We start from the raw sequence: 11,737 nt of genomic DNA on the forward strand, positions 1-11,737 counted from the left end.
ATGAAATGGAATATAATGATTTTATAGAATGCAATATACTTAAATGTGAGAGAAAAATGGTGATTCTTGAGTTAATTTAGACACACGGTATAATATAATTATAACCTTATACCTAATTAACAAATTATTATTCTAAATATTAAAAAATGCATCTTATCTTCTTCTTCTTTTTTTCATTTTGTTGCTTAAATTTGCTGAATGATTGAATGAACATGTCTTAACTTTTTTTTTTTAAGAATTATAATTCCATCGAGTTAAAGACAAATGACATTCCAAAGGACTGAACAAATGAACTCAAAATCACTCCTTTTCAAAATCACTCTTATTTTAAAATCCTACTATGAAGCCAAACGCAGCATTACAAAGTGAAAACCATGCAATGAATAGAGTGGAAGGAGAGACTTTGATTCATTTCTATTCCATTCCATTTCATCTTACCAAACATGGCATGGTAATCCTATTTTGAAAGTCCAAATCGATCGATTTATCAACCACAAACTCCTTCCAAACTTATACCTGTGAACATTTGGTCACATGAGAAATCGAGTCGATCTTTCATAATTTTTGCAAGCTACAGTTATCAAGATGAATACTGATGGAGCTTCATGCGGCAGCTTGGGTTTTTAAGGTGCCGATGGTCTAATTCGACATTCTAATCCGTGCAAACTTGTTCACTCGAAAATCTCTGAATCTTTCCCTGGGCTTCTATATTTTTCATTCTTCTTGTTTTTTTTTTTTTTTTTTTTATCGATCATATTTTTTTTGCTCTCTAGCAGAAGGCATGCATGACCTTCTATTTTGCGCTTTCATTTGGGTCTATGCCTCGCTTTTGTGTAGCTACGTTTCATGGGAAAAGAAAAACGAAGTGGATTGTCCAACTTATATATATATACATACTAGACTCTTATTTGAACTACGCCCAGGTTTTGCATGATTTCAAATTATTGATAATAAATTTAAATTAATAATATAAGTTTAAGTAAAAGAAATTGTTATGTGACTTAGTGTAGATTATCAACCAATTCTAATGTTTTGCAAATTAAATTTAATTTGTTTAAAGCTTAAGCAATATATAAATTTGATATAAAAAAAATACGTACAGTCAAGAGAATAGTTAATTATGTGTGTTTATAATTGTAGCTCTATTTCAGCGGTTGATATTAATTAAAAATATCTTATTAGTGGTTTTTGGAAAAATGAATGTGACACCATTGCTTCCTTCTCCAATAGAGTCTTAATAATAGATACTCCATGAGAATATGCCATTTGAAAATAAATTACCAGTGAAGTGTCATTTCAACAAGATTTATCAGGTGAAATCATATAAGAAAATTCAGCTGGAATAATTTAATTGTGTTTTTTGATAATTGTTTTCCGCTCACTCTAATAAACAGGTCCTTTTCATGGTCCAACTAATCTCTCTACTGATCCAAAATATGACGGACCAATACATATTGTTAATACATGTATTGATCACCCGACTTGTCGACGATTTCTGACCCGATCGTCCTCTGACTCGATCATGTAAGTTATCGACGAGCCCACCGCATCTGAGACCGAGTGGTATGATATAAATTCCAGTTCCGATGTTGCTGTGGACATTATCACCCCAATTCCAATTGTGTCGGCACAAACCTGTCCAGCATAAGCACTCCGCACATGGCCCACTCAAATGAGCGTGTGTGCGAGAGAGAGCGAGAGCGAGAGAGCGCGAGATTTTCACTTTAAAAAAATAAAATAAAAAATATATTAGATTTTTATCTATATTTTAATTGGCTGAAGCTGAATTATTATAAACTTATTTTAATTTTATTTATTATTGAATTTAAAATACGTTATGGAGTTGGAGTGAACTGCTAACCAGATTTTCTAATCACGCTCACAGCAAAGCAAAGCAACAGCTCTCCGATCCATCGCTTCCTTTTCGATCCAGATTTTCTTATTCACTTACAAGAAAAGGAAAATAAATAAATAAAATTTATTCATTATTCATTATTCATTATTCATCCCTTCATTAATTTCCATTTCTACTCCGCACTCCATTCAAGCGTGGGGGGGAGCAGCTGCAGCTGCACAGGACACTGAATAAGCCCCAGAGAGAGAGAGAGAGAGAGAGAGAGGCAGAAGCTCCGCAGCTCCTCAGCTCGTCTCCTCCATTGCCTCAATCGCATCGTCTCGTTCAACCTGAAGAGGAAGAAGAAGGAACAGCAGGCAGGAGCTGAGCTCGGACTGCCATTTGACGGTGGATGACTCGGTCCGCAAGGCTGCGAGCTGTGATATGCTACTGCAGATTGGGAATATTCTAGCTCCTTTGGTCTGCTGTTGCTGTGGGGAGGTGGATTGCCGAACGCTGATCCGGAGATTGACGCATCGCGGCTGCGCAATGGTGTGAGAGCCGTGGATATTTCTTGTTTGATTGTTTCACCCTGGACCTGGAGATTGTTGAGTCCGAGCTGGTTTTTCCGACGCCGATGGAGTCTCGGATGGATCATTATGAGATCATGGAGCAGATTGGTCGCGGCGCATTCGGCGCTGCCATTCTCGTCCTCCACAAGTCGGAGAGGAAGAAGTAAGTGTGGGACTCGCAGCATCAGTATGCACGTTCCTGGATAAATTTAATTTTCGAGCTTTTCGTTTAGGAATCTCTAGGCTAGGAATCTGATACTTCGTCTGAGATCTGGATCAACTTTGATTCGGCGTTGACAGGTACGTGCTGAAGAAGATTCGGTTAGCGCGGCAGACTGAGCGATGCAGGAGATCTGCTCATCAGGAGGTAACTCCAGTTCGATTGAATTCTCTGTCGTTGCTGCAAAATTGACTTGATTTAGGACGTCATTGCCGACTTCTGGACTTACAGATGGCTTTGATCGCGCGAATTCAACACCAATACATCGTGGAGTTCAAGGAGGCATGGGTTGAGAAAGTAAGGATTGCACTTGTTAATAGTGAACTTCGAATGTTGCATTTTGCTGATTCCTTATCCCTTTTGAATTGTATCCTACGGTATTGTCTTTTTCCTTAATCGGAAGCTTTGTGTTTGCAATGTAGGGCTGCTATGTCTGCATTGTTACTGGTTACTGCGAAGGTGGTGACATGTGCGTTTTCATAAAGCCAAGGAATCTGCATCCTGTTGTTTCAGTTTTAGTCATTGCCTCCCCATCTCAGTCGCTGTTCTTGTTTGTTTCTCTTGCAGGGCTGAATTAATGAAAAAGTCTAATGGTGTATATTTTCCAGAGGAGGTATTGCCATTCGTTATTATTTTTGGCAAAGCCTTTTCATTATTATTTGGTGTATGAGGCAGAGCGTAATATTTCCATGATTTTTCCTTTGTTCTACATTGACAAATGTGGATGATGCTCAGAAACTTTGCAAGTGGTTTACGCAACTATTGTTAGCAGTGGAGTATCTGCACTCAAATTTTGTCCTTCATCGCGACGTAAAAGTATGTCCTGTCTAATTATCTATTCTGACTACGAGTATAAATCTATTTTGTAACTCTGAGGTTACTTTATTGAATTTATTTTACGCGCTTCTGCAGTGTTCCAACATCTTCCTCACCAAAGATCAGGACGTTCGGCTGGGTGAGTTCGTATCTTTGATAACTAATCAAAGGGACTTAATGCTGGTTTGTGCTGCTTTTAGGAAACTAACTGATTTTCCTTTTGACTGCAGGAGATTTTGGGCTTGCCAAAACCCTCAAGGCAGATGACTTGGCTTCTTCAGTAGGTTTTCGGTGTAAAATTTGATGAGTGTTGAGAACAAGATGGGATCCTTTTAGAAATACCTTTAAAATTTAGTGTAAATGGGGGAAAAGAGCGGCAAACCCAGCTAAGGCCTAAAAAACTCCTGTTCCCCAACTAAGCAATTAAATAAAGAAGAAGATTTGCAGAGTAGAAGAAAACATGTGGTTCCTTATTTTCTGATGTGAAATGTACATATTCGTTTATATGATGCATAGGTTGTTGGAACTCCCAATTACATGTGTCCGGAGCTCCTTGCAGATATACCTTATGGCTTCAAATCTGATATATGGTCCCTGGGTACGTGCTTTGTAAGATCATTTGTCTCATTTCATAGTCCTTCCATGTTTCAAATTATTGTCAATATTTTCTCATATTTTAATGGCATTCCTTTTAATCAGGCTGTTGTATGTATGAGATGGCTGCTCATCGACCTGCATTTAAGGCTTTTGTAAGATCCCTTGTAACCTTTTAGTCTAATATAGTCCGACTTCTCATTTATTTGTGTTTAAGGTTATTCATGGTTAGTTCCTATATAAAAGTGCTACCTTTTACATGGACGTCTTACGTACTTTCTATTGGCTCACCAAATCAATGTCCATTTTATTATGATATATAAGCAGTTGAGTATTTACTTAAGCAAATATTTGGAGCTGTCTTTCTATCAAATACATTTACTGAGCCTATATTTTCTTTTATATGTTGCGAATGTCTTCTGGTCAATCTTGAAGCAGGTAATATGAGATAATTAGCATGTGTTTGTTTCAACTTAATCAAATAAGTGCTCAAAAGTTAGTTATAAAGTTAGTTACAAGAGAAAATGAATGGAAGAAAGAGGAAAATATGAGAGATGAAGGTATAAACTGCTTACTAATTAAGCCAAAAACCACTTAATGAGTAAGTAAAAAAACTTGTCTTAATGAAATAAGTCATTTTTCACTTATTGGTGCTCTTCACCTATCACAAAATATCTTCTCATCCTTATCATCCCTCCCCTCTTCCTCTACATTTTATTTCTGAACTAACTGAGTGCTTAATTTTTAAGCACTTAATTTATCAAACGCTAATGTTTGCAAATATCAATTGATTTTAGGATATGGCTGGACTCATTAGCAAGATAAACCGCTCCTCGATTGGTCCGCTGCCTTCCTGCTATTCCCCATCCTTGTAAGTTTTACATAGCGACTTTAAATTTTTACTCAATTTGCTGAAGAAAAAAGACTTTAACCGAAATTATTGATAAGAAAAATTAACTGGCCATAGATCAGTTCTAAAAGGATTGGGGTTTGACCAGTTTTGATTTGTATTCTTTTCTCAAAGATTGAGGGAGATTACTGTTGAGATTTCTTGTAATGTCAGCTATTTTAGTTAAATCCTCTTCCAATATTTCGTGTTAGTAAGTTTGCTCTTCAGATTTCTTTCATTGAAGTATAAATGTTTCATTTCTCAGCTTTATAGGAGGTACCTTAGTGCCATAATAAGTAGACTTAGTAGTGGATTCTGGAATCTGATAGTGGGGGCTAAACTGAGATGACGATACATTTGAGTTGCATCTAGTAAATGATAGCAGGCACTCAGGTTTCTTCCTCTCTGCTTGTTGGTTCAACTGAATAAACCGAAATATATGCCAACTCAACTGCTCCTCATGGATTATGCTTATAAGTTTTCAGATCTCTTTTGCTTGTGGATGCTGGAACTGCTGGGCTTTATCATTTGGGCTGTCCGTTGAAATGATACTATGAACATGAGCTATTTATTAACAGCAAAAATCACCATCAGGAAGCTTCTTCAGCCTGCAGTAGCAGCTGTTGCTGCTTGTAGTGGAAGACTCAATTTTTGATTCTAATATTCCTGCTCCTGTAAAAAAAAAAAAATCCTCAAATTTTCACATGCTGAGAGATATTTCATAGCGGTTTTCCTTTTTTACATTTTTTAAATATAATTATTACAATCTTATTGCATGCAGAAAGACGCTTATTAAAGTCATGCTAAGAAAGAACCCGGAGCACCGACCAAGTGTAAGCCCCTTGTTCATGAACTTAAGTTTCTAAGAAAGTTCTGCTTGAAGATCTTCATCTAAGACGATAAAATTGGACTGTGAACAGGCTTCGGAGATCTTAAAGCATCCCTATTTGCAGCTTTATGTTGATCAATACCGTCTAGCCTCAAATCCTTCTATAACTGCTCCTGAGAAGCCCATTAGTAAGCAAGGCTCTCGGAAAAGCATGGCTGAAAGCCAAAACAGTAACAGTTCAAGCAGTGACAAAGACAGCTTGCTTCCAAGCGAGGTGTTGAGCTGTAACAATAAGGCTACTGATACTGATCTGGTCTCTGTTGATGTTGAAGATTGCTCTGAACAGTCAAATTCAAATGAAGTGCAATCTGGTGCTGTTGTTTATGCTACTAGGGTGGACGGGCAACAGGTATTAAAACCCCAGCATGATATACAGCCTTCCAATGCTGAATCAAAGCAGCCGAGAACCATCAAGAATATAATGATGGCTCTTAAAGAAGGAAAAGTCAGAGAAAATGGTTCACCGATGAGAGGAAGCCGTACGAAGGCTGTAGCTGGACCCACCCAAAAAAATATTCCTGAAGCTTCACCCAAGGTTCTCAAACCCAGTGCAATCCCTACTTTTAGGCCTAATGCTGATTCTCCAACTGCCACGCCAACAAAGGCAAATACTGAGACCTCAAAACGGGTTCAGGTGTCTCATTCTTTGAAGCATCAGGTATTTAGGACAAAATGTTCCTTTACAATAAGATTCTTTAAGCTGCTTGATGGCTGACATTTTGACTTTTAATATGTAGTTACCTGCAATAGATTCCACGCCGAAGACGAAACCAAGGCATGAAGCCATTCCTCCATCTGGTGCTACGAGACAAGTTGTTGATGATCCACAGACAAAGACGAGGCTGAGAACGCCTCCTTCAAATGTGGTTAGAAGATCTTCATTTTCTGGAAGAATCAGACAAGCCGGGACAGATGCTCCAAATACAGTGAGCAACACTCCAAAGTTGAGTACACCAGAGCAAACTCAAGAGCATGAGAAGGCTTCTCATCAAGTCCAAAGTGGTGCCATCTCATATCTTCATAGGCAGAACAGTGAGGTGTCAGAGAGAACTCCTGCAGTATCTTCGAAGGGAATGCAAACTGCGAGCAGCAACTCTGAATCATCTTCCCTGTCCATTCAAGTATTCGAGTTTTGTGATGATGTGGTGACCCCTTCTGGTGGCATGAGAGAACAAGTGTACCAGGAGATTGATAGAGTCACTTGCTCGGAAAGCTCACGCTCCCGTTCCAGCTCACTTGCATCCCCTATACAATGTGAGAATTACTATATTCCTGCTGCTGAGAGCTCTGGACTCAATAATGGAAGTCCAACGGTTATGGATAAAACCTGTGAAGCTGATGTTCAGAACACGGCTGCTGGTACTGGAGAAGTGGGCACAAGTTCAGCATTTGATAGTTCCGAAGAGATATATGTGTGTAAAGGTGATGGGCCTCTGATCAGGGCTAATATCGTTCCCAGCAAACCCTCCCAGTCGATTCCTGTGTCTCCCTCCAGTGGGGACGACAAGTTTATAGTGAGGGAACCTTTATCATCAGTTGTGGACACGGCTTCGTTGAATGCTTCTTCCATCCAAGCGAACCCGCAGAAGAATTTGCAGCTTGAGAAAGGGACTATCATGCACCATCAAAAGATTGAAAACTCAACTTCGGCTGCTCCTCATTTCCCTCCTGCTTTTGATGATGTCATACATGTGATACGGCACAGTAGTTTTCGGGTTGGCAGTGAGCAGCCAATAATAGAATCTGTGGAGATGGGAGTTCAAAATGTGAACATTGGGAAGCTGATAAATGTTGTAAAAGAAGATCAGGAGATGAGAAGCACAACAGCACCTGCTCCCTCTCATGCTCCCCCTCCTGCTATTGCCACGTCTCCCACTCGAAGTCCCAGTCCCAGTCGCACCCCCACCCCTACATCTCTTAAGGCTGCTGCGTGTTCTGAAGCAGTATCATTGCAGTCAAACACTTCTGATGCTTCATGTGATAAGGAGGTGGCAGATGCTAGAAACCATGTCTCTCCTGTCTCAAGATCTGATTCGATTCCAAAAGCCAGTTCAGCTCAGCTGGAGAAGGCCAACCCTGCTTTGAGCGAAGAGGGAGCACCTGCAAAGGAGACTTTGGACGTCAAGTCCTTCAGGCAGAGGGCTGAAGCCCTGGAGGGGCTATTGGAGTTGTCAGCTGAGTTGCTGCAGCAGAACAGGTTGGAAGAGCTAGCAGTTGTATTAAAGCCTTTTGGGAAAGATAAGGTCTCTCCTAGGGAGACAGCCATATGGCTAGCCAAAAGTCTCAAAGGAATGATGATCGAGGACAGTGTGAGGAGTTCGTGAGGCATCAGAACTTGCTTGCGGTGAGCATGCCCTATTTTTCTTGCCATGGGGGTCTCTTTGACATTCCTAAACTAATTCTTTGTTTCTTTCCTTCTTTTGGGTCATGCATTCTGCACATTCAAGTTCCTCTTTGAATATCCGAGGGAGGGAAAACGACCCTTTTTTTTTATTTTTTTTATTTTAATGTCAAAGGCATAAATTTCCCCGCAACTAGGGTCAATTCTTTAGATGTATCATTTCTTGTATATATCGAACAAACATTTCGGATTATTTTGTGTAAAATCAGCTTAAAAGCCTTTCGACATGGCTGTATTAATTCCACCTGCGCAAGCTGAAGTCGATATGATTTTTATTTTTTTTATTTTCCCTCTTGCTCATGCTGGTGAAATTCCCAGACGAATTCCTCCAGTATAGTTAGAATGTGCAATATATCTGGGACAATGAATTTAAGCAGCCTGTCATTGAGAGGGTGCACAATTGCATTCGGACTTCAGCCCAGGCCCCTGGTCCGGAGCTGACGAAGTCTGTTCAGTCAGTCAGTGACGCAACTTTTATCGGCATCTCCATGTATTTTTATACTGTACACTTCCTGTAGATATAACATCATCCTCGCATGCCATAATATTCCATACCATGGAAGCTTCTCTTTTTCTCGTGATCATTTAATGCTCTTATCTTATATGTCTTCATCTACCGTTGAGTAGTTTAGTTGCCGATGTCATCGAGTGTCTCAGCACAGAAGCGCCCCGCCTTCCGGGAAGGTCTTCCGCTGTTTCATTGCCGAAAACAAACCAGAAATTCTCGTTAATGTCCACAGCTTTTCTCGACGTTAAATAGGGATAAAACCCCTATCCCTACCATCTCATTCCCAACCTTTCTAATCATTAAGCAAAGCAACAGCAACAACACCTCTCTCTCTTTCGAATCTCTCTCATCAGTTCAACTACCCATCATGGCATCCCCCTCGAACATCTCCTCGTCGCCACGTGGCGTACTTTCCCTTCCCCAAGAGCCGGCCCTCACCAGGGCCAGGCGTGTCGTACACTGCCTGACCCTATCGGCCTCGTCACCTGGCTCTGTCTCCACCCTCGCCTCCCCGCTTGCCGCGTCCAGTCCCTCTCCGTCTCGAGCTTCAACCTCTCCGCCGCGCAGCTCACCGCCAAGTACAACATCGAACTCGCCATAACGAACCCGAACCGGAAGATCGACCTGTCGATCGACCACTTCAGCCTCTCCGTGGTGTACAGGGGCGTTACCCTGTCGAAGAAGGTCGCTGGCCTGTCCTCGTACTTGCAGATTCTCCGGAGCCAGGACTCCGAGCTCGAGCTCGAGATGGACACAGACCGGCTGGACGGCAAGGCGAGGAAGAGGATTGTCGGGAACCTAGGTGGGGACTGGAGCCATGGCGTCGTGACCTTCAACGTGAAGATGACAGTCGGGGCGAAATTCATGTCCGGGCGTTGGCTGACCAAGCAGAAAGTGCTCTCCGTTGTATGTAAGAATCTGAACGTCGAGTTCGTATCGACAGACACGGGGAAGCTCCAGGAGGGAAGCAACAACGCTTGTATAGTCGATTTCGACTAGTCTAGTTTCGCACGAATTGTCCTCGATCGAGCCTTTAATCATCATAGCTAATATCTATAACGATGCAACAGCACTTGAATAGTCGATTTCGACTAGTCTAGTTTCGCATGAATTGTCCTCGATCGAGCCTTTAATCATCATAGCTAATATCTATAACGATGCAACAGCGCTTGAATAGTCGATTTCGAGTAGTATAATCTCACATGAATTTGGCTTGATCGAGCCTTCGATTGATTATTATAGATATCTAGATATCTATAATTGGACCATCTGTACTTAGCGATCTGATTGTTTCTACTATTAGAAGATTTGGGCGCCGAAATCCTATAGACTGGGACCATTCAGTGACGAGTCACGTAGATGATTGTCAAATTGTTTGAGACTCGGACTGTTATCTCGAAGAGGTCATGCCATCCCACTATGCGGATGGTTCCTTGTGAATTTAGTAATTAAAATGGATTGAGAAATACTTTTTTATCAAATCAAAATGTATGATGATATGTCGATAGTAATTAAAATGGATTGAGAAATACTTTTTTATCAAATCAAAATGTACAATGTAGTTAAATTATTGTTTGATAATTAGAGTTAATTCACGTTATAAAATTAATGAAGGGGAAATAATGTCCTCCCATGTCGACATTTCGTATAAAGTCGGCCTTGTTTAGCTTTCGCCAATCTAATCTTTTGGATCGAGAAACTTGCTCTCTTATCATATCGTAAGACCGTGTCCCATCATCGCATGTAAGGTTATCATTTGAAATTTCTCCGTTTCTCTGCGTTATATATACGCTACGCATATATATATATATATATATATAGCTCTGCCCCCACTATCCCTACCATCTCAATATAGTCAATTAAATTAAAGCATCATTCGAATCTCTCAGTTCAACTACGTACCCCACCCTTCATGGAATCCTCGAACAATAACATCGACCCCATCAGGCCACCTGTCCCTCGCCCACGCCGCGGGCCACCCACCAGGGCCAGGCGTGTCGTAAGCTGCCTGACTCTGTCCGCCGTCATGCTCTTCATCCTTTGCAGCGCTGTCGGCCTCGTCACCTGGCTCTTCCTCCGCCCTCGCCTCCCCGCTTTCCGCGTCCAGTCTTTCTCCATCTCGGGCTTCAACCTGTCCGCTGCGCAGATCGCCGGCAAATACCATCTCGAACTCGGCGTAACGAACCTGAACCCGAAGATAGACCTATCGTTCGACCATTTCAGCTCGTCCGTGGTGTACAGGGGCGTGTCCCTGCACTTGCAGATTCTCGGGAACCAGGAGGCAGAGCTCGAGCTCGAGATGGACACCGGCCGGCTGAAGGATAAGGCGAGGAAGAGGATCGTCGGGAACTTGATTGGGGAATGGAGTAAAGGCGTCGTCATCTTGGACGTGAAAATGACAGTGTGGGCGAATTTCAGGGCCGTGCGTTGGCTGACCAAGCAGAAAGTGCTCACCGTTGCATGTAAGAATCTGAACGTCGAGTTCGTATCGGACACGTGGAAGCTCCAGGAGGGACGCAACAACGCTTTGTATAGTCGATTTCGACTCGTCTAATTTCGCATGAATTGTGCTCGATCGAGCCCTTGATGTAAAGGAAACACGTTATAGCAATAATATTTAGCTACTGTGGACACATTACATTGTCTAAAATACCCCGTTTCGGATGGTGTAGAGTAAACTTTTTTTTTTTTTTTTTTTGCTTGTTATAGCAATAATAATAGCTACTGTGGTAAATTAGATATTAACCACCGAGCCTTGTTTAATAGTGATATTTTCTTTCAGCCTGGTTGCCCCGCATGATGGATATTACGTGTACACAGTTTCCATGTGCCCCCCCTGATGTGATCATGCGTTGCTCCAAAGCTAATATTAAAATCACGACTATACGTTTTTGGCTTTATTTTATTAGGATATCTCATTGGGCATGTCCGCGCTGACCAGATGGACTTCCACGTCGCCTCACCGACATTTCTTTTTAATTTTCTAAGAAATGTGGAGGTAATTACAGTCAGTT

General features: G+C 41.4%; 2 protein-coding genes across 4 annotated transcripts; both read left to right on the forward strand.

Moving 5' to 3' along the window:
* Positions 1–1,944: 1,944 nt before the first annotated feature.
* Positions 1,945–8,481, forward strand: LOC116199533 (serine/threonine-protein kinase Nek5). 3 transcript variants are annotated; one of them, XM_031529909.1, is made up of 14 exons: positions 1,945–2,569; positions 2,707–2,773; positions 2,858–2,923; positions 3,049–3,095; positions 3,194–3,239; positions 3,362–3,442; positions 3,539–3,581; positions 3,673–3,701; positions 3,959–4,040; positions 4,142–4,191; positions 4,834–4,907; positions 5,707–5,758; positions 5,846–6,472; positions 6,552–8,481. In XM_031529909.1, exons 1-14 carry the CDS (start codon positions 2,472–2,474, stop codon positions 8,136–8,138), a joined length of 2,949 nt encoding a protein of 982 aa, XP_031385769.1. In that variant the 5' UTR covers positions 1,945–2,471; the 3' UTR covers positions 8,139–8,481. The 3 variants fall into 3 exon arrangements, with proteins under 3 accessions (XP_031385769.1, XP_031385768.1, XP_031385770.1); XM_031529908.1 differs by having other exon boundaries at positions 1,948–2,569; positions 3,673–3,722; XM_031529910.1 differs by lacking the exons at positions 1,945–2,569; positions 2,707–2,773 and having other exon boundaries at positions 3,049–3,085; positions 3,673–3,722.
* Positions 8,482–10,467: 1,986 nt separating this feature from the next.
* LOC116201259 lies at positions 10,468–11,468 on the forward strand. The gene has a single exon (XM_031532417.1). It carries the CDS (start codon positions 10,636–10,638, stop codon positions 11,275–11,277), a length of 642 nt encoding a protein of 213 aa, XP_031388277.1. The 5' UTR covers positions 10,468–10,635; the 3' UTR covers positions 11,278–11,468.
* The last annotated feature ends 269 nt before the right edge of the window (positions 11,469–11,737 follow it).

This window comes from Punica granatum, chromosome 3, assembly GCF_007655135.1.
Source record: "Punica granatum isolate Tunisia-2019 chromosome 3, ASM765513v2, whole genome shotgun sequence".
Lineage (NCBI taxonomy): Eukaryota > Viridiplantae > Streptophyta > Magnoliopsida > Myrtales > Lythraceae > Punica > Punica granatum.